General features: G+C 32.7%; 2 protein-coding genes across 3 annotated transcripts; both read left to right on the forward strand.

The window, feature by feature from the left end:
- The first annotated feature begins 1,657 nt into the window (after positions 1-1,657).
- Positions 1,658-7,351, forward strand: LOC101267377 (uncharacterized). Of its 2 annotated transcripts, XM_026028209.2 has the most exons (3): positions 1,714-1,808; positions 6,378-6,459; positions 6,551-7,351. In XM_026028209.2, the coding sequence occupies exon 3, from the start codon at positions 6,576-6,578 to the stop codon at positions 7,107-7,109; it is 534 nt and encodes a 177-aa protein (XP_025883994.1). In that variant the 5' UTR covers positions 1,714-1,808; positions 6,378-6,459; positions 6,551-6,575; the 3' UTR covers positions 7,110-7,351. The 2 variants fall into 2 exon arrangements, with proteins under 2 accessions (XP_004250915.1, XP_025883994.1); XM_004250867.5 differs by lacking the exon at positions 6,378-6,459 and having other exon boundaries at positions 1,658-1,808.
- Positions 7,352-20,050: 12,699 nt separating this feature from the next.
- Positions 20,051-21,495, forward strand: LOC543764 (glucan endo-1,3-beta-glucosidase, acidic). The gene is made up of 2 exons (XM_004251308.5): positions 20,051-20,145; positions 20,477-21,495. Exons 1-2 carry the CDS (start codon positions 20,079-20,081, stop codon positions 21,430-21,432), a joined length of 1,023 nt encoding a protein of 340 aa, XP_004251356.3. The 5' UTR covers positions 20,051-20,078; the 3' UTR covers positions 21,433-21,495.
- The last annotated feature ends 411 nt before the right edge of the window (positions 21,496-21,906 follow it).

The raw sequence follows: 21,906 nt of genomic DNA on the forward strand, positions 1-21,906 counted from the left end.
TGTCGGTGGGTGGAAGAAGTGAGAAGACGAATAAGAAGGAGAAAAATGAGAGAGAGAGATAAAGGGTGAGACGAACCTTGGGAGTGAAGATGAAATTTTAAAATTTGATTATAAATATAATTATTTGGCTCCCAAAGTCTTTCAGATCCAATAATTCAAAGCTAGACAATTAAAATTATTGACGTTCATATCATGTTATTCTCTACGTGTATGTGTAAAATTTAGACTTATAATTATACGAATTTGAAATTCATTTAATCAACTAAACTTACTAAGAATTAAAAGAAAACATTATGCAAAATATCAGTCCATTAGCTTTACTCATTATTTCTTAAGCCCAATTTATAAAGATACGTAAAATGTCATTCGACCATACTTTCTTTTTCCATGTCATCCTTTTTTTCTGTCTTTTTATGCATCTCCTTCTTCATTACTTCTCATTTTTCTTCGAAATTTGATGTATCACCAAAAAAAATAATTTGTTTCAAACAAATTATATACTAGAAGTCTCAAAACATCGAGAGGATTTCATATCCAAATTTGAGACTTTTTGGAAGTGATTTTTGTTAGTTGAAATTGAATAGTCAAAGTATACTCCATGTATAGTTAAACTATATATGATTTTTTGAGTGTAACATAATGTATAACTCACATATAGATAATCTATTTTGTATATTTATTGCATCTTTCTATAACTTTTGACTATGTTTATGTAAATAAAAATATATGACAATTTGTTGGTTTGATTTGATTATTTCTTCAATTTTTTGAACAAAATCAAGACCAAATCAAATTCAGACAAAAAATTAATTTATTTAATCAATTTAATTAAATTTTTCAATTTAGATCAACTTTATCCAAATCATGAACATTTCTATTTCAGTATATATATATATATATATATATATATATATATATATATATATATATATATATATATATATATATATATATATATATATATATATATATAGGCAACTTTCACATATAGCAAACAAAAAATTCATATTTGTATGCTATAACAAACTTTGCATAATTGCGCTCCATAGCAAATATAAAACTGTATAATTTGCTACACATATACAATTGTATAATTCGCTGGCCTAAATTGTATAATTCGCTGGCCTATTTAGCTGCAATTGTATAATTTGTTTTGCATACAATTGAATCGAATTAAAATGTATGTATATTGCATAATTATAAGTGTATAACAAGAAGATATATGTTTTTCTCACTTTATACAAAAACAGAAACACAATATATACACTTCTGTTGTATAAAGCTAGAGAAAATTGTATTTCACTGCAATTGTATAATTCACAATTGTATTATTCGTTGGCCTTTTTCTCTGCAATATTTGAAGTAAAATGTTTTTAAATTGTATAATTAAGTGTATAACACGAAGATATACATTTTTGCATGTGTATATATAATTTGCTCTCGCTTTATACAAAACAGAAACAGAATTATACACTTCTGTGTATAAAGCAAGAGAGTCGAGCGAGATTTTTGGGAGAGAGACGCTGACAAATTTTAGCTAATATTTGCTATGGATTACAATTAAATCAAACCCTAGCTATTCCATTTAATTTAGATTATTAGTTTGCTATTATATACAATTTTTCCTATATATATATATATATATATATCCGAATATGGGCTATCAAGCCCAAATTCTATTGTAAAACAAACAAATAGAGCCCAAATTCTGCGTGAAATTTTTTGCCAAATTCTTCTCTGCGGGTCTATTGTCTTCTCCATCTCTTTCTGCGGCGATCTCCTCACAATTCTCTCTGTCGGAATCGAATGTATGTATCATTTTTTTTTTTTACATATATCTCACTTTTGCGATGTATTTTAACCTCAAGTATGGGTGAATTTGGGTTTATAATGGTCTGTTTGTTCATAATTTTGGTAATGATATCAAGTATGTTAAACTGGAATCTTAGTATGGTGAATAGAGTTATCTGGTAGTTGTTGCTTGTCGGAGGTGGCGAGTATCTCGTGGAATTAGTCCATGCCGAAGCTGACTCTGAGACCACGGTTGTGAAAAAATAATAAGTATATATGATTATAATGCTCTGTTCACTCAGCTGTGATATTATTGTTTTTATGATTTTTTTACTTGTTCCTATTTTCTTATTATGAAATACTTTGTCATGGGTATACTAGGTTAGCTTTAAGAAGTAAAGAATCAGCTATGGGGAAACCTAGATGGGCTAAATTCGAGTGGTATGTGATGAGGGACTTTTTACTTAGGTTATAGGTTTTAGCTCTGCACTGTTCCTATTTAAGTCTGTTATGCCAAGTGGAGAAGGGTAGAGGGAAGACCTGTTGTCGGTTGTCCCGAGTTTTAAAGGCAGTGGGCTTTTGACGGATTTCTTGGTCATAAAGAAAGAAAGAAATACCTCGATGGGCTTATACAACAGTACAATACCCAAGTGTAAACGAGGTGCTCATTTGCTAGTAGATAAGTTGGGAAAAGTGCGTGTATACCACACCTAGTCCTTTCACTTGCATTTTACGAATCTAGATGACTAATTGCTGATATGCATTCGTGCTTCTTCTGAGATGAGGCTTTCATGAAAACTTTGTATTTTCCATACATATGAATCAGAAAGCACCCCCACCCCCCCTCCCCGTCTTTCTTAAACCTATAGGACGAGAAAAGAGCATGTCTCTTTCCATCTGACACTTTCCTGTAGAAAAAGTATACCTACATATTATTTTTCAGCCACGAGAAAACACAGAGCTGTTTGTCTTTGAGACACATTGATAGCAACACTCAAATGCTACTGCAGTTCTCTTATTAGAAAGCTTCCTTTATATTACTACGTTACTGCTAGTGTCAAAAATATACTACATTACTACTATATAAAAAGCAAAGACAACTTAAGAATGCAAAATTCTGAATCTTAACATCCCTAGAAAACTACCAGAAATTGTTCTAACAAGTTGACAACTGAAGATCCAAAACAATATCATGATGAGAAGTCATTTTTATAGCAATGTTGGAACATTCACTGCCCTGAAAAACTATAGCTATGGTATATCAAGAAGCACTATTCTTGTAAAAAGTATAAGATGCACTTCAATAGAGTTACTGGGAACAAAAAGCGATTGACTTTACTGATGTACCCGATGATGAGTCTCGAAAAATTTGATCCCTTCCTCCATGTGATTTCGATAGAACCCCTGTATCATCCGTCAAATATGTTAGAGATGCAGGTATGGAATAAGTGGAAAATATGTAAGAAGTAATTGCTTGCTGAACCTCTAAGGCGTATACACCAAAGCCTAAGAAGAGTTTCATCTTCTTGATCTGTTCAAGTGGGGGTGTCATGTATAACCATTTGCAATTTCATGTGGGATTCTATGTGTCCAGAAATTTCTTTTTCCACATGGTCACTGTTTGTTGCAAGCTCTGTTGCTTCTATATCTCCTAGCCCTTGTTCTTCCACTCTTCGTATCTTTGCACAGCTTTAGGAATTGCCCGTCATAGTTCACATAGATTCTACATAAGATACCACAATTTTATGGATCTCTTCACTCTTCTTACTATTTGAGTTTAACTTTGAGTGATCATAAGATGTCTCTGTACATAAGTAGCACCAAGGATTGTATGTCTCCTTTGCATCAGTATTTCATCTTTGGTTCCCCATGCGGCCATCCAAAAAGTTGAGCTCCTTAGCTTTTCCACAGTATCTACCACCACCAAAAAACATCCCCCCGAAAAGAAAAAAGAGCCTTAAATTTGTGTTCTGTCTTCCATTTAACTGAGATAACACAATAGTTGCAATGTACATTCATTATTGTTGTTAGTTTGTCTTTATTACACCTGCAACTGTGACCTCCCATGTTTATCAGATTTTTAATATAATCTGTCTGGAAAAGTATACCATATCGCTGGGGAAAAAACAAGAAGTAACAAATTCTTTTGATAAAGGTAACATATGTACTCATCAGGACCAAGGAGGTGTTGGTATCAATATTTACAATTGCATAGGCTTTGTTCATCGTACAAAGATTCAAAAAATTATTGTGCATCATCTAATTTACATGAATTATTTTTACACCAGAAAAGAAGAGACAAATGTCACTTAGTCTTGGTTTTCTGTATAGAGCATACCGTCTTCAAAGAACCTAGCACTCTTTCTTTCCCCACAGTCCACCATAATACCATATGCTTGCTGGGATAACCTTCCACCACTTCTTCTGCCTGTTACTACCTAGCTACATTAGCCATTTGTCCCAGCAAAAGACAGAAATACTTGTCATAATATACCAGTAACCTTGCAGTGAAGAAACAAATGGCTTGTTTCCTTCCCCTTCTTGGCACAAAAAACCACCTGGAAGTCAATTTGGTCCCCCTTTTCTGTAAGTTTTCATGTGTCAAAAATGCTTTTCTAGCCACCAACCAAGTGAAACAGACCACTTTGTAAGGAGATTGTTTTCCAGATAAATTTCCAAGGCTAATCAAAACTATTGTAGTTAGTATCAGATAGAAGATGATAAGCTGAGCTGCCTGTAAACAATTTCTTGCTGGTTCCATTCCCAGTGTTTTGGGAAGCGAGAAGCGGAAAAAAGCGACGAGGGCTTGCTTCACAGAAGCGAGAAGCGTGAAGCGAAGCGCACACTTTTTTTAAAAAAAGCGACATTTAGTATAAAAATAAAAAAATATTAAATAACTAAATAGAGGTAATATAGTCTTAGATTGAAAGAAATTACATAGGCAAAAATACTCATAAGTCATAACATATAACATATAAAGCAAAAAATCAAAAACATAATTAAATCACAAAGATTCAAACTCCTATTATTCAACAAGGTTGCTAGACTGATCACAAAATAATTAAAAAAAAAAGAAAAAGAATTGAAAAAAAAAAGGAGGCAACAGTCAGTAATTAGAAACAGAGCAGGCAGCGGAGATGAAGAAAAGAAGAGAAGAAGAAGAAAAAACTAGAGTAGTCGAAACTCAGAGAGATGAAGAGATGAAGCACAGGCAAAGATTGTATATTTCAAGAGAAAAGAAACTCATAGAGATGAACTAATAAACATTAGCTAAAAAATCAACCTGATAAGGACCCTGAATGGGTGGAATTCGTACGACAAGGCCTACAAACCCAGGGACTTTCACCCAGGGAAAATAGATGAACAAAAAGTTAGTTGCAGTCGCGGTAGAGGTTGAAGAGAGAGGCAGCCTCAGTCGAGATCGTCAAGAGAGAAAGAAGGGAAAGAAGTATTGTGAAAGAAGTATTATGAAAAAAGAGTCGCGAGGAGAGAAAGAAGGGAAAGAGTCGTGAAAGAAGAGTCGTGAGGAGAGAGAAGGTTATATTTCAGATTTTTTTTTAAAACCTAATTTTTTTAAAAAAAACCCTAATTGTCGCTTTTTTTTATAAAAAGCGCGCTTTATTGCGCTTTTGCCTTAGGGTCGCTTCTCGCTTCTTCATCTGAAGCGAGAGCTTTTTTCAGATCGCCTCGCCGCAAGATAAAAAAGCGCACAAGGGTCGCGCGCTTTTCACAACACTGTCCATTCTATTGAATGATCTGTATTTCTTATATCAGGAAGACTTCTAGTGTCTTCAGGATTTCAGCCACCTTCTTGATCTTCCAATGATTTAGCAATCTTCTAAAAGAGAGATCCTATCCCTGCTAGCTCCAAGCATCTTCCATATGGTAGTTTCTGGTGTAGAGATCAAAATGAATCTTTTAAGAGGACCATGTCCTAACCAATTATCACTCCAGAAATGACAGTTTCCTGCCATTGCCAAGTCTGAACCCAGTATTCACAACAAACTCCTTCCAATATTTCCTGATTGCTTTATATATACTAACCCCAAAGGAAGAACTTACTGGTTTAGTACTCCAATGCACGCAATGACCATAATTTTGAGTGACCAATTCTGCTAGAACATATGGAGTTTTACTACATCGAAATTGAATTTTAGAGATGAACACCCAAAGAAGTTGCTTGAGGAAAACAATTTTTAAAATAATGCAAAGTGGAACTTAAGATTCTCTGATAACTAGTTATTTGTCGTCTTATTAATTAATAAAACAAATGATTGTGGATACCTCGGTAATCATTGAGATTTCTAATTATTTCTGAAATGATATAATTTGATTTAACTGTTCCTTTTTTTCAGTTGCCTATCTTAATTACTTTTGCATGTCCTTGGTCTTTCTTTTAGTAAATGTTGTTGGGTATAAATTATTTGACGGATTTTGCTGACTAGCATTTTCTAAAGATTGCTTATACTTACATGAACAACCATACACATAATCTGATCAATATATCGATCTGTTGGCACTGGTTTTGAACATTCCTGTACTCTTAACAAAAGATGATTAACTTAAGGAAAAATGACTTTATATAGGGAAGTTTAGTTAAAAGAAAAGAAGAGGAACTGTTCCAGAAGTACATCAGTACTGGTTGTCTGGGCTTAACTGCTTCTTTTGGTATTATGTTGTCTTCCATTATTGAGATGCAAGTTTTCTCATTTTGTCTCAAGTTGTCAAATTATATGACTAGGATGAATTGATCTTTCAGATACTTGTGAAGATCTGCTGTCTTCATGGGTGAATCATTCACTATACAGATCCACAGCAATTTAGTTAAACAGCTTGCTGATGAGGGTGAAAAATTGAAGAAGAAAACGAGGAAACCAAAACCAAAGGTACAAAGAGAAAACAAAACAGCACATCAGAAGCTAATCTCTAGTGATCCTGATGAAACGAGGGGGCGTGCTGCTACAGGATGGCCTGTTCAGCCTCCTTTGTTGATCCCAGTCCCTCCACCACCTCATCCTGCAATTGCAGAATTAGATGCTATTCGATCTGTGCTTAAAGAGAGCGAAGAGGCTGTGGAGAAGTTGCAGAAACATGAGGAAAAAATGTTGCAAGAAGTGACAAAGAAGGCAAAGGATCTACACGACAAGGAATTCAAACTTCCAAATCAAAAGCCTATCCCATGCTTGGATGAGAGAGATGCTTGTTTTAAATGCTACAAGGAACATGAAAAGGATCCCCTAAGTTGTGCTAATGTGGTTCAAAATTTTGCAGAATGTGCTCGGAGAGTTAAGCAACAAGTCAACCTGGCCGGTAAGTAGATTTAGCTTGTGGAGAAAAGATGTTTACAAAGTGGTTGCCATTTCACTTGGTGGAAATAAAAAACTGTATTGTTTTAACCATGTAGACTTGAAGAAGCTTATGGTGGTTGTATCTTTTGTCCTTTAAGTTGTGGATGCAAATGATTTTGTGGCATTTGCCTAATTGAAAATTTCCTAACAGGAGTTATATTGCTTCTACACAGGCCCAAGAGTTCTGCAAATAAAATGTTTGTTTTCTTTCATTGCTTGGTAAGCAAATAAGTGATCTTTGGTTATATAAAGGGCGTTTGATTGGAGAACTTTTTGGAGTTGAATTCCGAATTTTCAGAAATTTGAAAAAGATAATATCAAAAAGTTGTTTTCACTCTAAAATATTTACAAAAATTCCAAAAACAATTCCAATTTGCATTTCATGATCGAACACACTCCACATGTCAAATGTCATTTTCATTTTAAAATAAAATTACTGTTTTCAAATACTCGCAATGTTATAGGGTACAAATAGATGTGAGATGTGAACAAGATAGCAGACGCGTGAAAGACAATGACTTTACATAAAAGGGAAACTGAACATGTATCTTGAAGAAGAGAAAGCGAACTAAAGTTTAGAGTTTGAGTAAAGTTTAGAAACAGACCAAGGTTTTGATAATTGGGGGACGGATTATGTAACACTCCAAAAGTTTCTAAGCCTAGATCAAACCTTGAGAATCAGAAAGTATTGAAATGTTGTAGAAATACGTTTGTACGGACCCTTCCACAGACCGTGAAAGACACCAAAGGGCCTTGAATGAGATCGGTAAGCTAGAACTCAGAAAGTTGGAAATTTGGAAGAGTGTTCACGTAAGCTTTTACTGGAACGTGAAATGTGAAATTGTAGAAGTGTCCGTAAATCTAAGGATCCCAGAACTCAGAATCTGTCTTTCACGGGTTGTATGACTCATAAATTGATCAACAAATTATAGAAGTTTCTGTGGGAGATGACCTTCGGGAACTAGACCTCGATCCTTTCAGGCCTTCTAGGGACACCTTCACGGACCGTGAAGTGGTATACAGTCCATGAAGGCATTCGAGACTGCTCCACCAATTTATTAGTCAGGAGTATTTGGTCTTATCTAACTCTCTTAATTCCTACACTGCGTGGTTTTGTCCCATTCTAAGTAGGTTAAGTGTTACCTAAGGACCCTAACCTCTCATTCTCTTCTATTTTACCCCAAATCGATTCTTGTCTTCAAAGTTTTCTCGAAGGCAAGAATAAAAGATTTAAGCTTCAAACCTTCCACCCAAGATAGGGTTCCATTCAAGGTATGTGGGAACTTCATCAATGAGTTTCTCTTCATCAATGGATAAGTCACTAGATTAACAAGCGCATTAAGGAGTGTACCCGAGATAGTATGTAATAAGACAAGGTTCTAATTAAATTTATGATCTTTTTCATGTGTGCCTAGATAGTATAGTGAAGTTATTAATCTGAGTATGCTAATGTAAGCATTAGACAGAAGAGATATAAAGCTCTGTGAACGATGAAGCTTTTAACGATAGTTCAAGTTCCCTCAATTAGGTAGATATGAACTTAAAAAGGTTGTATTAGTAGATTGAGAAGGAGAAGTCCGACTTTTAGAAGTAGACTAAGCAGCTTTATAAACCAATGAGAAGAGGCTAAGAGAAACATTTTAGAAAAATGTCTTGGAAGGAATCTTAGTACCTATATATTGAGAGTTCAATAGTCATAAGATTAGTCTTTCCTGAGTATTAGAGTAAATCGAACATAAACTTGTTTAGAAAAGACAGAATAGATTCATAGTTTTAAAGTAACAATTTTAGACTTGAAGGCCTAAGGGGAAGATGATAAAATAAGAAACCAAGTCAAGTGTTGAGAATCAAACAGTGATGTATTAAAAAAGAGTTAAAGTGATATATCGATATATTCATACTCTAGCATATTCCTCAAAGTTCAGTCGTTACAACATCATCTTGGTGTTTCTAATATCATTATTGTGTTCATGACCAATGCTCATACACTTCATACAGATCATATCTATGCTCAGTTCCAAGAATGAGGGAAATAAATTTTAACCCATTGATCTTAATCTTACTCCATAAGTTATGGATATCAGTATCATGATATGCACCTATTCATATAAGAAATCGTGTCTCATCGATCTTGTGAATTCACGACTTATTCTCAATAGCTAGAAACATATGCTATGGCATGCATATTCTTATATCATAATTCTCAAATGAATCTTGCTTATGATCTTTCGCCCTAAACTCTTTCAATAATCCTTTTTAGTTTTGATAATGTTGTTGATAATAGTAGTTGAGTGATGATAGAAGAAGAATGTTGATGTTTCTTATTGTCATACGGGTTGTGTGTTTATTCTATCTAAGGTTATAAATGTGGAGGAAAAATGAGATGAAGTTTTACTATGAGTAATAGTTAGATGAGACTAGTTAGATTTCCTGATAGTAATGCGTGATATTTCTACCGATAGAAATGATGAGAGAATGAGAATTTTTTGGAAGAATTGCTGAGTTAAAGTTCATGGAGAGGTTATATTTCTAGGCATGAATATGGTGTTGTTACATGGGGATGAATACATGATGTATTAAATGCATAGAGGTTATGATGTTTTGTTGAACACAATGATAAAGAGTAGTATTCTTGGGATGAGATTTCCTGTAGAGGCATATATCCTAAATGTTGTGATTTATATAAATATAATCATCTTATGCATAGTACCTTGTGATTTAGAGTCAGGCTTGAACTCAGTAAGAACATGCAATTAGACTTGTAACTTCGAAAAGTAGTCCTATACCTTTGTGAAAGCTATGGGTTGTAGCTAATGAAGTGTGGGTGTTTGCCAAGTTTGGTATCTACCAAATCGTATTTCTTAAGGAATAATATTCTCATTCTTACTTCATGCCCACATATCCTTGTTTCATGTCAAATAATTTCAAATAGAGAGCGAGTATGTTCAAACTCATATCTTTGTTCAATTTCAAAACTCTCTAGTATGAATCCGTCCGCCTATATTAGTAGAAAAGTTCATACGTCAAAAAGATGGTAAGAGTAACTCCTTTCTCATCCATGCTCAACTTAACCATCATTCGAGGAAGAATGATCTCAAGGGAGTAATGTTATAACACCCCAAAAAATTTAAAATTGAGACTCAAATCATTCTTCATTTATAAAAAAGCAGTGTCATGTGCTTCTTGAATTATTCTTAGATGTTAAGGTTAATTATTTAGTACGAGAATGAATTTGGAGATAAATTAAAGTCGCTAGAATTCCCCAGCACAATGTTGAGTTGGAAGATTCCTTACCGATTAAGTTTTCATATACGATTCTACTTAGGTCAACTTCATATGATCACATCTCTCAGCACATAATGAATTAGTGGCTCATAAACTGTGAAATTAAATATTTATGAGTCCTCTTTCCAAATTCACAAAATTTGTCTCATTTCAAGTTTAGATGAAAATGTTTAGAGACTACTGAAGTAGAGTTTTCTGAGTTAATGAACTACAGTTTCTTTCTATAGGTTGTAGATTAACCTATAACTCGTTCTGTCAACTCATGAAAAAAGTACCGAGGATCAAATTTGGGCCTGAGTTCAATTTCTACGAACTCATCTATGGCTCATGGAAACCTCCACGGGTCATAATTTGGACCCATAGGAAACTTTTCAGCATTAAAATTTCAATATAAGTTCCACAATGGAATATACAGTTCGTAGATCAAACCACAAATCGTAGATGGCCCCGTGAAAGGTTTTTGACTACTTTTTAGTTGGGTTTCTCTTCTCTTTTTCCACTTTTCCTAAGCCCAAATCATGACGAGGGAATATATTCCACCAAGTACTCAATTTTCTTTTATATTATGCTCTCAATTCCCCCAACTCAAAGAAAACCGCAAAGAAGACAAAGGTTTCAAGGCTTCCAATCAAGCTCTTTGTTCTTCTAGGTATGTAAGACTATTCACAATGTTGAACTAGTTCGTCCTCACGTCCTATATAGAAACGAAAAACACGTTGATGATCCTGAATACCTATATTTGCATCACAATAAGATGCATGTCGAACGACATGAGTACATTTTGTTATACCGTGATTTTACTATCTTTAGAAAAATCACTTTTTGAAATGTTTTAATAATAAAACAATTTGAGAAAAAATACTTAGAAAAGAGTCACCATTTCTGTTATGCTAAAATTTTAATATCTTTAGAAAAAATACTTTTTGAAATATTCCAAGTATAAAACAATTTAAGAAAAATACTTGAGAAGAGTCGTCGTTTTCGTTATATCGTAATTTTACTATTTTAGAAAAATTACTTTTTAAAATGTTCTAAGTATAAAACAATTTAAGAAAAATACTTAGAGAAGAGACAACACTTAATTTTTGAAAGAAATGAATAAAACTTGATTTAAAAAAGACTCTAACAAATTAAGTTTTTATAAATTTAGAGGAAATGAATAAGAAGTTTTTATTTACACTTCAAGAAAGTTTTTAAAGCATTTATAGTGCCCGACTGCCTGCTAACACGCAGTAATTCTATTACTTGATGAAAATATTATTTGCTATTTTTTGGAAAAATGATTATAAAGATATCTTACCATATTAACTTGAAACAAAAGTTAAACAAACAACTATTTTAATTTTTTAAGAAAGCCCCTTGATTAAAATATTTGAATTTGTTTACAAGTGATTGAAATTTAACAAAACAACTAAATTAATTAAAATATATTTGAACTTTTTAAAAATAATGATTTAAACTAATTTGATCACTTAAAACATGAAATCTGTCTTAAATTAATTCAAGAATAAATATTTTTTTAATTAAAATACAAGAATTGATAAAAATAAAATTTTATTAAAATAAACTAACATAAAGAATATGGTTCATCTATGCGAAATTCAATTAAGTTAGACTTAATGATTAGAATAACAAACAATAAATAAAGACAATTAAATAATAATAAAGAGAGGAGAGAAGAATTTGGGCCTTCAGAAACATTGGGCCAAAGATGTTGATTTTTGGACTTTAAACCGATTCTCGTTTTTGTATACACAAGTTAGGGGTGTACAAAATCAAATCGAGAAAAAAATCCGACTAGTGGTTGGTTTAACTTGGTTTGGTGTTAAAAAAAAAATCCCGACTATATTTGGATTGATTTGATTTTAACTAAAAAAACCAATCCGAGACCAAACCAACCGATATTATACATAATTTTAAAATTTTACTTTATATATAAAAGTATTTACTTTGATAAATTTTAAATATTTCTTATAGTTTTTCATAGTTTTTAATCTTTTTAATATTTATTTCAAATTTGAAACTTAGAATTTTGAATGGTTCCATAAAGCTTATAGTCCACAAATATTGGTAATCATAACAAAATATAAATCAAAATTAAATTATACTAATACAAAAGAAAAACAATTTAATCCTAAAATGATAATAATATTGAATATTTGTTCTTTGATTTTACATTAGTTTAGACAATTAAAATACATAATCTAATTTTATTTCTTTTAATGTTTAGTCATGTAACTAATACTTATTAAACTTATGTTAGCATGATATAGTACTTTTATATTATGATAATTTACAATATGACTTGTTAATTTGCAATTTCTTTTTAAGTGATTTCATTGTTGTGATATTTTAGTGTCATTAATCATATCATTATTGTGTTATATTTATCATTAAGAAACATGATAGTTGTATCTTGGTTGAACTGAAGAAATATTTGATATACAAGTAAATTATATGTTTGAACTAATACTTTAGCAGAAACACCCGAAAAAATTCAAAAAACCCTGAGGTCGAAAAACATGAGTTTTATTGGTTTGATTTGGTTCATAGATTTAAAAATCCGACACAAATAATTTGGTTTGATATTTTAAAAAATCCGAACCAACCCGACCGTGTACGTTCCTAACACAAGTTGTATATCGGTGTATACAGATCGTATATCAGCCCCTCTTGTGTTGTATAGGGACTTTATCCAGCCCACTTCAAGTTACAGCACCTGTATTTCGAATTTATGCCTAGTATTTCCGCATTTGACCTGTATATATTTTGTATATTCCTCTGTATAAAACGTGTATACAACCTGCTTTTTGGACTTCCGATCAGCTATACATCAGTCTCCAGCCCCACACTTCAGCTTTCATAGCGAGGCAGACTCAAGAGGATATTGGGCTTGGCCCAACTTAGGAGAAATGCAATAAGAGATGGAGTCCCAATGAACTCATGAGATAAGATGGAGCAAATAGACATAATAATTTTTATTAGTACTCTTTTTAATAATATTGTAGGCAACATCAAGCTCTTATGGAAGGTAAATGTATTATAAGAGGAACACGTATACAAAAGGATAGCTACATAATCTATCTTAAGTTCGAAGTAGTAGCAATATAAGGACTTAACTAGTGTACAATAAAGAGAAAAGATAACAAACTATGAACAACATATACATATAGTCATAAGCTCACTGGAAATCATATGCAGAAATAACAGCAATAATGATGGGAAAATTACGCAATAAAGAAAATTTATACTATTTAATTATTCACCACAGCTATAGTTTGCTATAATTATCACTCGTAGCTGACATTATACATTAATTACGCGGGCTGACTTCGGATCTGTATAATTAGTCATGTTTGTATATGTATAATTCGCCAGAATATACAAATACATATATATAATATACAATTATTTTGACCTATATGCATATACAATTCACCTCTCTCCCACTATCTGCCCTCTCTCGCTCACCTCTCTCCTCCCTCTCCCAATCTTGCATGCACTATATACAAATGTATATGTATAATATACAATTATATACATATACAATTCCCTCTCTCCCACTCTCTGCCCTCTCTCACTCGCCTCTCTCCTCCATCTTTCAATTCACTCGTCTCTCTCTTCCCTCTTCCGATCTCTCTTTCCATATATACAAATACATATATATAATATACAATTATCTAACCAATATACATATACAAATCACCTTTTCCCACTCTTTCCCCCTCTCTCTCGCCTCTCTCCTCTCACAATCTCGCTCGCCTCTCTCCTCTATATAACATGTAGTTATGAATTGTAATTATCAAACTATAGCTATGAGATTAATTAATTACTTTTAAGTGGCTATATGTGAAAGTTTTCCCAATAATGATACGTATATGGGTATCTGGTTGGGCTTATTAGAAAGCTAAAAAGGGAGTTGGGCTGGGTATTTATTTGTTGGATGGGCTGGAGCTTTGACTTAAAAGTGGGCTGAAAGAATTGTGAATTGGAAGCAAAGGGAATGGGCTGAATGAATAGAGTCCAAGATTGAAGGCAACAAAATGGTCTAGGATTGCAATAAGAGGGATGACCTGATTATTTAAGCATTTAGTCAAATTGAATTTAATTTAAATGAATTGATATTAATTAATTAAAAAGCTTTTTAATTTTAAATAAATAAAATAATTAACTTAATTATGAACTAATTACTCAAAATGTAAACTATAAAATTAGCAAAAATATTTAAGAAAAACTAAAATCTTTTTGAGACGATTTTCAAATATTAATATAATAGATATATACAAAATTATATAGAATATAAATTAGTTTTAAAATTATAAAAAATAAAAATTATAAAAATGACAAAATAACTTGAAAAATATTTAAATTTTTATAAAGTCAATTATTTCAAATCTTTTGAAATTTAAGAAGCTCAATGATTAATTTACATTGTCGAGGGCCAAAATTGGGTAATAACACATTCAGTGTACGAGTATGTAATATGTTTGAATGAACAAATAACTGAACTAAATGGCCGAAAGCAATTCAATTGAATCAATACATGAACATGAAATGAAAGCCATTTAAGCTTTATCATGATATATGCGATAAAAGTAATATGAAAATAATATACTTTACTTTGTGAGGAGTTTTCTAACCGACAACCATTGTTGTGAGCTTAACAATGATACAACATTTCGTCCACATTGCAAGAGTCATCCTATACTTTGCCAGGGTATAAGATGATATTATAACTATAAATCAATCTAATAGGCTTCTTAAAGGGTGATGAGACACAAGAAGAACCCGTGCAATCCTATCTTACGCTGGCTACATAGTTTGTTGAGACTTTTGAGTTAGAATAGACTCTTACCCGATTCAGTGTTTGGTACTACTCTCAAAATAATCAATATCATTTATCCTCAATCATCTTTTACAAAGAAATGGACTATTACTTTACTTTTCACTTTTCTTAATTACCCTTTACAAAGAAAGGAACTATTATTTTCAGAAAGATCAGTCATACTCCTTCAACTGTCAAATAATACATATGAAACCACTTGATTCTTTCTTTAAGAAAACTCTTCACAAAACATGCATTTAAAGCGTATATGACACATTTAGGACCGTTAAAGTTTTTTTGAACTCTTGAAATAACTCGTATTTAGGTTGTAATCATGAAAACTATATCTGAAATCATATTGTGATATGACCATTGATGATTGAGTAATTATACTGCATAAATATTGATGACATATTTAGATTTCATACTACTTAAACGTTGATGACTAGCTCGACTGTCATACTAATCATGAATCTTAGTTCTTTTCTCAATGTGAAAATAGTGCTTTTGGAACCATTTGTGTTCCTTTTCAAAATAACTTTTTTCAAACTTTTTTTGTAAAATCACTTTAGTTTTGAATGTACACTAAGATACGTGATTAGAATATGTAATTTTTTCATAGGTAATGGAGCCTATATGATCTAATAAAAGGAAAGGGAAGCGTAGACACAACTTAAAGGAACACGTTTAGATGAAACAAATAAGAAATTGACTCAGGCGACCCCTGTCTCACTATTGACGCGTGGCGCCAGGCCCCAAACATCAAAAGCAGACTTTGGAGCACTGCTGGTGTGCTGCCTCATGGACTTAACTACTAGGCCAGGTTTGGCCGCACTGCTAGCGCACCTCCCCAAGCCCCTCCTCAATACCCTTGATGAATTTTCAAGTTTAAATTAGGACCTCAAATTAGTTTAGGATTGGAAAATTGTTCCTAAACTCTTCCTGTTTCTCAACCCAAAACCAATACATGAAAACTTAATAAAATTCGTTTTAAACATAACTTTACTACATTAATAGGGTTCATGTGATACTAAACATGAATGACACTATAAGATTCACAAAAGAAGAGAATCAGATTCCCAACTATTGAAGAACTGATTTCAAGAATTACGAATGAATCCTTTAGATGTGACAATTTCTGAATGAATGAGATGTAGGGTGTGAGGATGAACTAGTCCAGTATTGTGATAACCTTACATACCTGGAAAGAACATAGGTTCTTGGCAAAATTGATGGAAACTCTTAAGTGTTAAAGAAAAAAGTTTCACGTCCTATAGACCCATAATTAAATTAGGTGGAAAAAATGTGGCTTAGAAAAAAAATACCAAACTACCCCTTTAAAAATGGTTGAGGTGCCTTACAAAAATAGGCTTCACTAAAACGAGCATATCTTTTCACTCCAAACTCGAAATGAAGCAAACTTGGTGGCGATGGAAAGAGAACTCAAAGACCTTTACTTTGATAGGTCATGTACCACCTAATTCTTTTATGTGCTGAGAGATATTATTATTTGAAAGTCTACCTAAGTAAAATCTTAGGTCAAAACTTAATTAGTAAGGAAACTTTCAACTCAAATTTGTGCTAGGGTCAATAGGTGACCTTAATTGATATCTAGAATCATTCCACATCTAAAAATCTAAGAATAGTTAAGAATCACATGGTATGACCTTATATGCAATTCAAGAATGGTTTGGGTCTTAACTTAGAAATATTTGGGGTGTTATAATATGTGTCATAGTTAGCAGGCCAAGGGTTCACTTGGGGACCAACAATGATTCTAGAATGTTGGTCTCATTCAGGGTGTAGGCTCTAGGCGTGATAATATCTCAATTTCATGTTATTTTACTTTGTCATTGCGTCAACATATTTTACAATTTATCATGTTTAAATTTCATGTTTATTATGCATTTCCTCATACTCGGTATTTTCCACGTAGTGGCAGCATACTTTCTGCCTATATTATTTGATTATATAGGTTCTAATACTCATCATCAAACATGTGGTTAGTAATATCTCCAATTAGAAGTGCTACAGTGGTGATGGTTAGTACTATCTCCGATCAGAAGTGTTAGAGTGGCGAGTCCTCATCTCTTCGAGGACAACACTTATATTTCTTACAGTACATTACTTTCAATTTTAGACATGGACATGTTGGAGTTAACTAGGGGGTTTCCCTAGCAACTTATGTTAGTGAGACTTTCAGACAATCAATTTAGATTTCACTATGTTGCATTGTCTATATCAGTATTATAGGTTGTATCCAGATATTTCAGTTTTAGCTTCAACATTCAGTGTTCTCAATCTTGCTATGTTAATCTTAGTGTCATACCATGAGTCTAACTTGGAGTCACTTTTGGCTCTAAGTACCGTGTCGCCTATAGGGGTAGTTTCGAGGCGTGAAGTATCATCAAAGAGAATTAGTCGTTATGTAACTCCAGATGTTACTCTTTTATCATTAAACGTCAATTAAATCCTCATTTAATGAGAATTAAGAGGGAATATTATCGAATTATCTAGTCAAAAGTAAATCACCCCTATAAGAAGTGACCTCTTCTTATTTTACTATTTCAAAGAAACTCTTTTATGAAGTTCTTAGAGTGGAAGAACATGAAAAAAACCTTAGATTGAAGGATTTTCTTTGATCTTGGATTTTGACTTAAAGGTTTCAGGGTTCTTGTTGGAGAAGATGAACCCTAGGTGAGTCTTAAGAGAATTTCTAAATTCTCAAATGTTTAGATTGCTGAAAACTAGTTATTTGAATTATATTCGGTTAATACACTATAAAAATGACTTAGAATTGGGTTAAGAACAACAGTTGGGAAATACCAAAACGATCCTGAAGGAATATTGATTGTATTGAAGTGTTAACCTAATAAGGGAATACATGGGAGATATATATAGGAGATATAGGAAGGAGTACTAATCCTAATAGGACTAGGATTAAGGAGTACTAATCCTAATAGGACTTGTATTAGTACACAGTAAATACTAATATTATGTAATACTATTTATTTAATACTATCTGTTATTAGACCAAACTTACAAACTGATGGAGTGCCTTAAAAGGGAGGTTTACGGGACGTTTTAGGCTTCAAAGATGGTGAAACATTTCAAGGGCCGTATAACTGCCCATGAAGTTTCACCTACCCGATAGGGCATCACTAAAATGGACATAACTTTTTACTTCAAACTCGAAATGACACGAACTTTGTGGCATTGGAAACAAAGATCTTCAATTTGATAGGTCATGAACTACCTAATTCAGTATATGCTGAGAGATATGATCGTTTTTTAAGTTGACTCAAAACTTAAAAACTGATAGGTTACTTGTACGACCCCCTATACGTACCGTAAAATCCCCCACGAGCCGTCTAGGGTCCCATCTAGGACACCCCCACCTTGGTAGCCTTAGATGGTTGGCCACCATGCCCTAAATAAACGCGTGGACCCCTAAACAGACCATTTAGGTTGCCGTGAAGGGTCCATGGTCCATTTTGGGTTCGTGGACTTGCCCATTACCCCTCTTTATCCTTTTTCAAAATTCGAGATGTTACACGAATGATTCAAATTTTAGAAGTAGAGTTGGATGTGTTATAGAATTATTCAGGTCTTAGCTTAGAAATTTTTGAGGCGTTACATGTGAATCTTAGTGTCATGCCATGAGGTTGACTTGAAGTCAATTTTGGCTCTAAGTACCGTGTCGCCTATAGGGGTAGTCTCGGGGCGTGAAATATCATCAAAGAGAGTTGGTCGTAATGTAACGGCAAATGTTTTTCTTTTATCATTAAACGCCAATTAAATCCTCATTCAATGAGAGTTAAGAGGAAATATTCTCGACTTCTCCAGTCAAAATAAATCGCCCCTATAAGAAGTGGCCGCTTCTCATTTACTCTTTCAACTTTTTATATTAATTATAACAAGAAAGCTCGTACTCCTTGCCATTTCTTGTGTAATCCAAGTTGTTCCGGGGTCATCTTCATCGAAGATAGCAGAGGAACCAAGCTGATCGAACTCTAATCATTCAATCCTACAGATATGTTTATTTGTAATTAATTTTTTTCTTATTTACAATATAATTACCTATTATTAATCTAGCCATTCTACGTGTCTTCTAAATTTCACGTACAAATTCAACCGTATTTTTCAGGGTAAATCGTTTGACATCCATCACGAAGCTAAGAAAAATGTTGTATTGTTTCTATTTTAATTCATCACGCTCTCTAACAAACTCTTTTGTGTTATAAGTGATAATGAATTATTTTGGATATGAAATTTTGATTCAATGGACATTATATCTAATTTTCCATATTTTAAATCTTTTACTCCTATATTTTATTTCGTTCTTACTTTTTTCTTTTATAATCAATAGTTTATTAAAAACAATCTTTCTACAATCATAATATTTTATTTCGTTCTTACTTTTTCTTTGTTAATCAATAGTTTATTGAAAACAATCTTTCTACAATCATAAGGTAGGAAAACATAAAATTGTTCACACACCATCCTTTCTAGACTCTACTGGTGAGATTAACTTGTTACTTTTTTTTTAATATCTAACTTTAATTGATAAATTTATGTCCAACTAACTTTTCCTTAATGAATTAATGTAATCACGACTCATTTTTGAATTCCCATAATCAAACACATTTTCAGTTAATGAAATCATTATTATATGTAGAAAATAATCTAGTCAATAGTTGACTAATAAGTCAAAATGAAAAATACAATTAATCCCTCAATTAATATTAGCCATTTTTATCCCTATATAAGAAGCCATCATCTGCTCATTTTCATCATTCAGTCTAATTTCATTTTCTTCTTATTGCTTCATGATGGCTAATTTCCCCTTCTTTGTATTTGTTGGTATGTTAGTATTGACATATCTTCAAATAATAGGTATTTTCTCATCATCTCATTAGCTTTTTTTCATAAATATTTTATAAAATTATTATATTTGTTATTGTTATTTGTTTTTGATCTAGTGTAAGTCCACTTCTCATCAACATGTTTTTATGAATGATTCAATTAAAATTTATCGATAAGTAGGACAAAATGGTCATTTCCTTTTGGACAAGAAAACTTTATTGTTATTAGTATATACTCTACACCATCTTTTTGTAATTATCGAGGTAAATCAGGATCTAAGAAAGGACAACACCCTCAACGATGTTGATACCAACAACCTATCAGATTACTTATAGACAACTTTACTGTTATTTCAATGCAGATGCACAAGGTATTGGAGTCTGCTATGGGAAGAACGGAAACGACTTACCATCAACTATAGATGTTGTATCTCTTTACTTAGCTAATAATATAACCAAGATGAAAACCTATGATCCAATAAATGAAACACTACCTGCTCTTAAGGGAAGTGAAATTGAAGTGATTCTTGATATTCCCAATAGCCAACTTCAATCCTTAGGAGATCCACAACAGGCTGACAGTTGGGTAACTAGCAATGTTGTGAACTATGTCCAACAAGTCAAAATCAAATATATAAATGTTGGTAATGAAGTCAGCCCTGTAAATAATGGAACATCTCAATTTGTTCCCTTCCTTCTCCCTGCCTTGACAAACGTGCAACAATCGATAACCAAATCCGGTCTACAAGATCAAGTAAAGGTCACAACGGCTATAGAAACCGGTCTATTGGCTACTACATATCCACCATCTGAATCAGCATTTCGCGAGGACACAATAGGCTTCATCAAACCGATTATTGAGTTGTTGAAACAGAACAACGCGCCTTTGCAAGCAAATATTTATCCTTACTTTGGTTACATTGGTGATCCTGCACATGTTACACTCCCTTATGCACTATTTACACAAGAACAACCCGATCCATCCGGATATACTAATCTATTTGACGCTATGTTGGATTCAGTTTACTATGCAATTGACAAAGCTATCGGTGAAAATAACATTGAGATTGTTGTATCGGAAAGTGGATGGCCATCCGAGGGGGGTCTTGGAGCAACTGTGGAAAATGCTGCAACTTTTTATACGAAATTGATTGAACATGCGAAGTCAAATAATGGAACTTTACACAGGCCAGGAAAACCTATACAAACTTATTTATTCGCCATGTTTGATGAAAATTTGAAGATAGGTGCAGAGACTGAGAAACATTTTGGAGTGTTTCATCCTAATAAAACACAAAAGTATAATATCACTTTCTAGTTCTACCTAGTAGAGTTGTACTAATATTTGCTTTTCTATCAATAAAATTTTACTTATTTTCAAGGATATGTTGGTTTAAATCACTCTCTATGTTGGATACAAATGTTAAATCTAAGGTTTCACCTATTAATTTTGAAGATTACAGATCAACATAATTTTGAAGAAAAGTATAGAGTTATTTCACAACACTTGATTAAACAAAATGTATTTTTTTTTTTGGAACCAAGTGAAGCATTTAGGAACTTAAGGAATAATAACAAATATATTTCAAGATAAGAAGACAGTTGCATCTATGAAGAACAATGGCTAGAATATTCAAGGACAAACAATAAAAGAGTAGACACCATAACCATCAAGGACACATAGCCATACACACTTTGTTTGCTGTTTAGCCTTCAATTCACACTTTATAATGACTTTGAGATTGAGTTCCATACTCCACATTATACAGAAATTCAAAACCTATAGTAAGAA

This window comes from Solanum lycopersicum, chromosome 11 (assembly GCF_036512215.1).
Source record: "Solanum lycopersicum chromosome 11, SLM_r2.1".
Lineage (NCBI taxonomy): Eukaryota > Viridiplantae > Streptophyta > Magnoliopsida > Solanales > Solanaceae > Solanum > Solanum lycopersicum.

Bases quoted from the DNA above. Each gene is read 5' to 3' on its own strand.
- LOC101267377 (XM_004250867.5), top strand. From the start codon at position 6,576: ATGGGTGAATCATTCACTATACAGATCCACAGCAATTTAGTTAAACAG.
- LOC543764 (XM_004251308.5), top strand. From the start codon at position 20,079: ATGATGGCTAATTTCCCCTTCTTTGTATTTGTTGGTATGTTAGTATTG. The intron at 20,146-20,476 runs GTATTTTCTCAT...ATTTCAATGCAG, and splicing joins GACATATCTTCAAATAATAG to ATGCACAAGGTATTGGAGTC.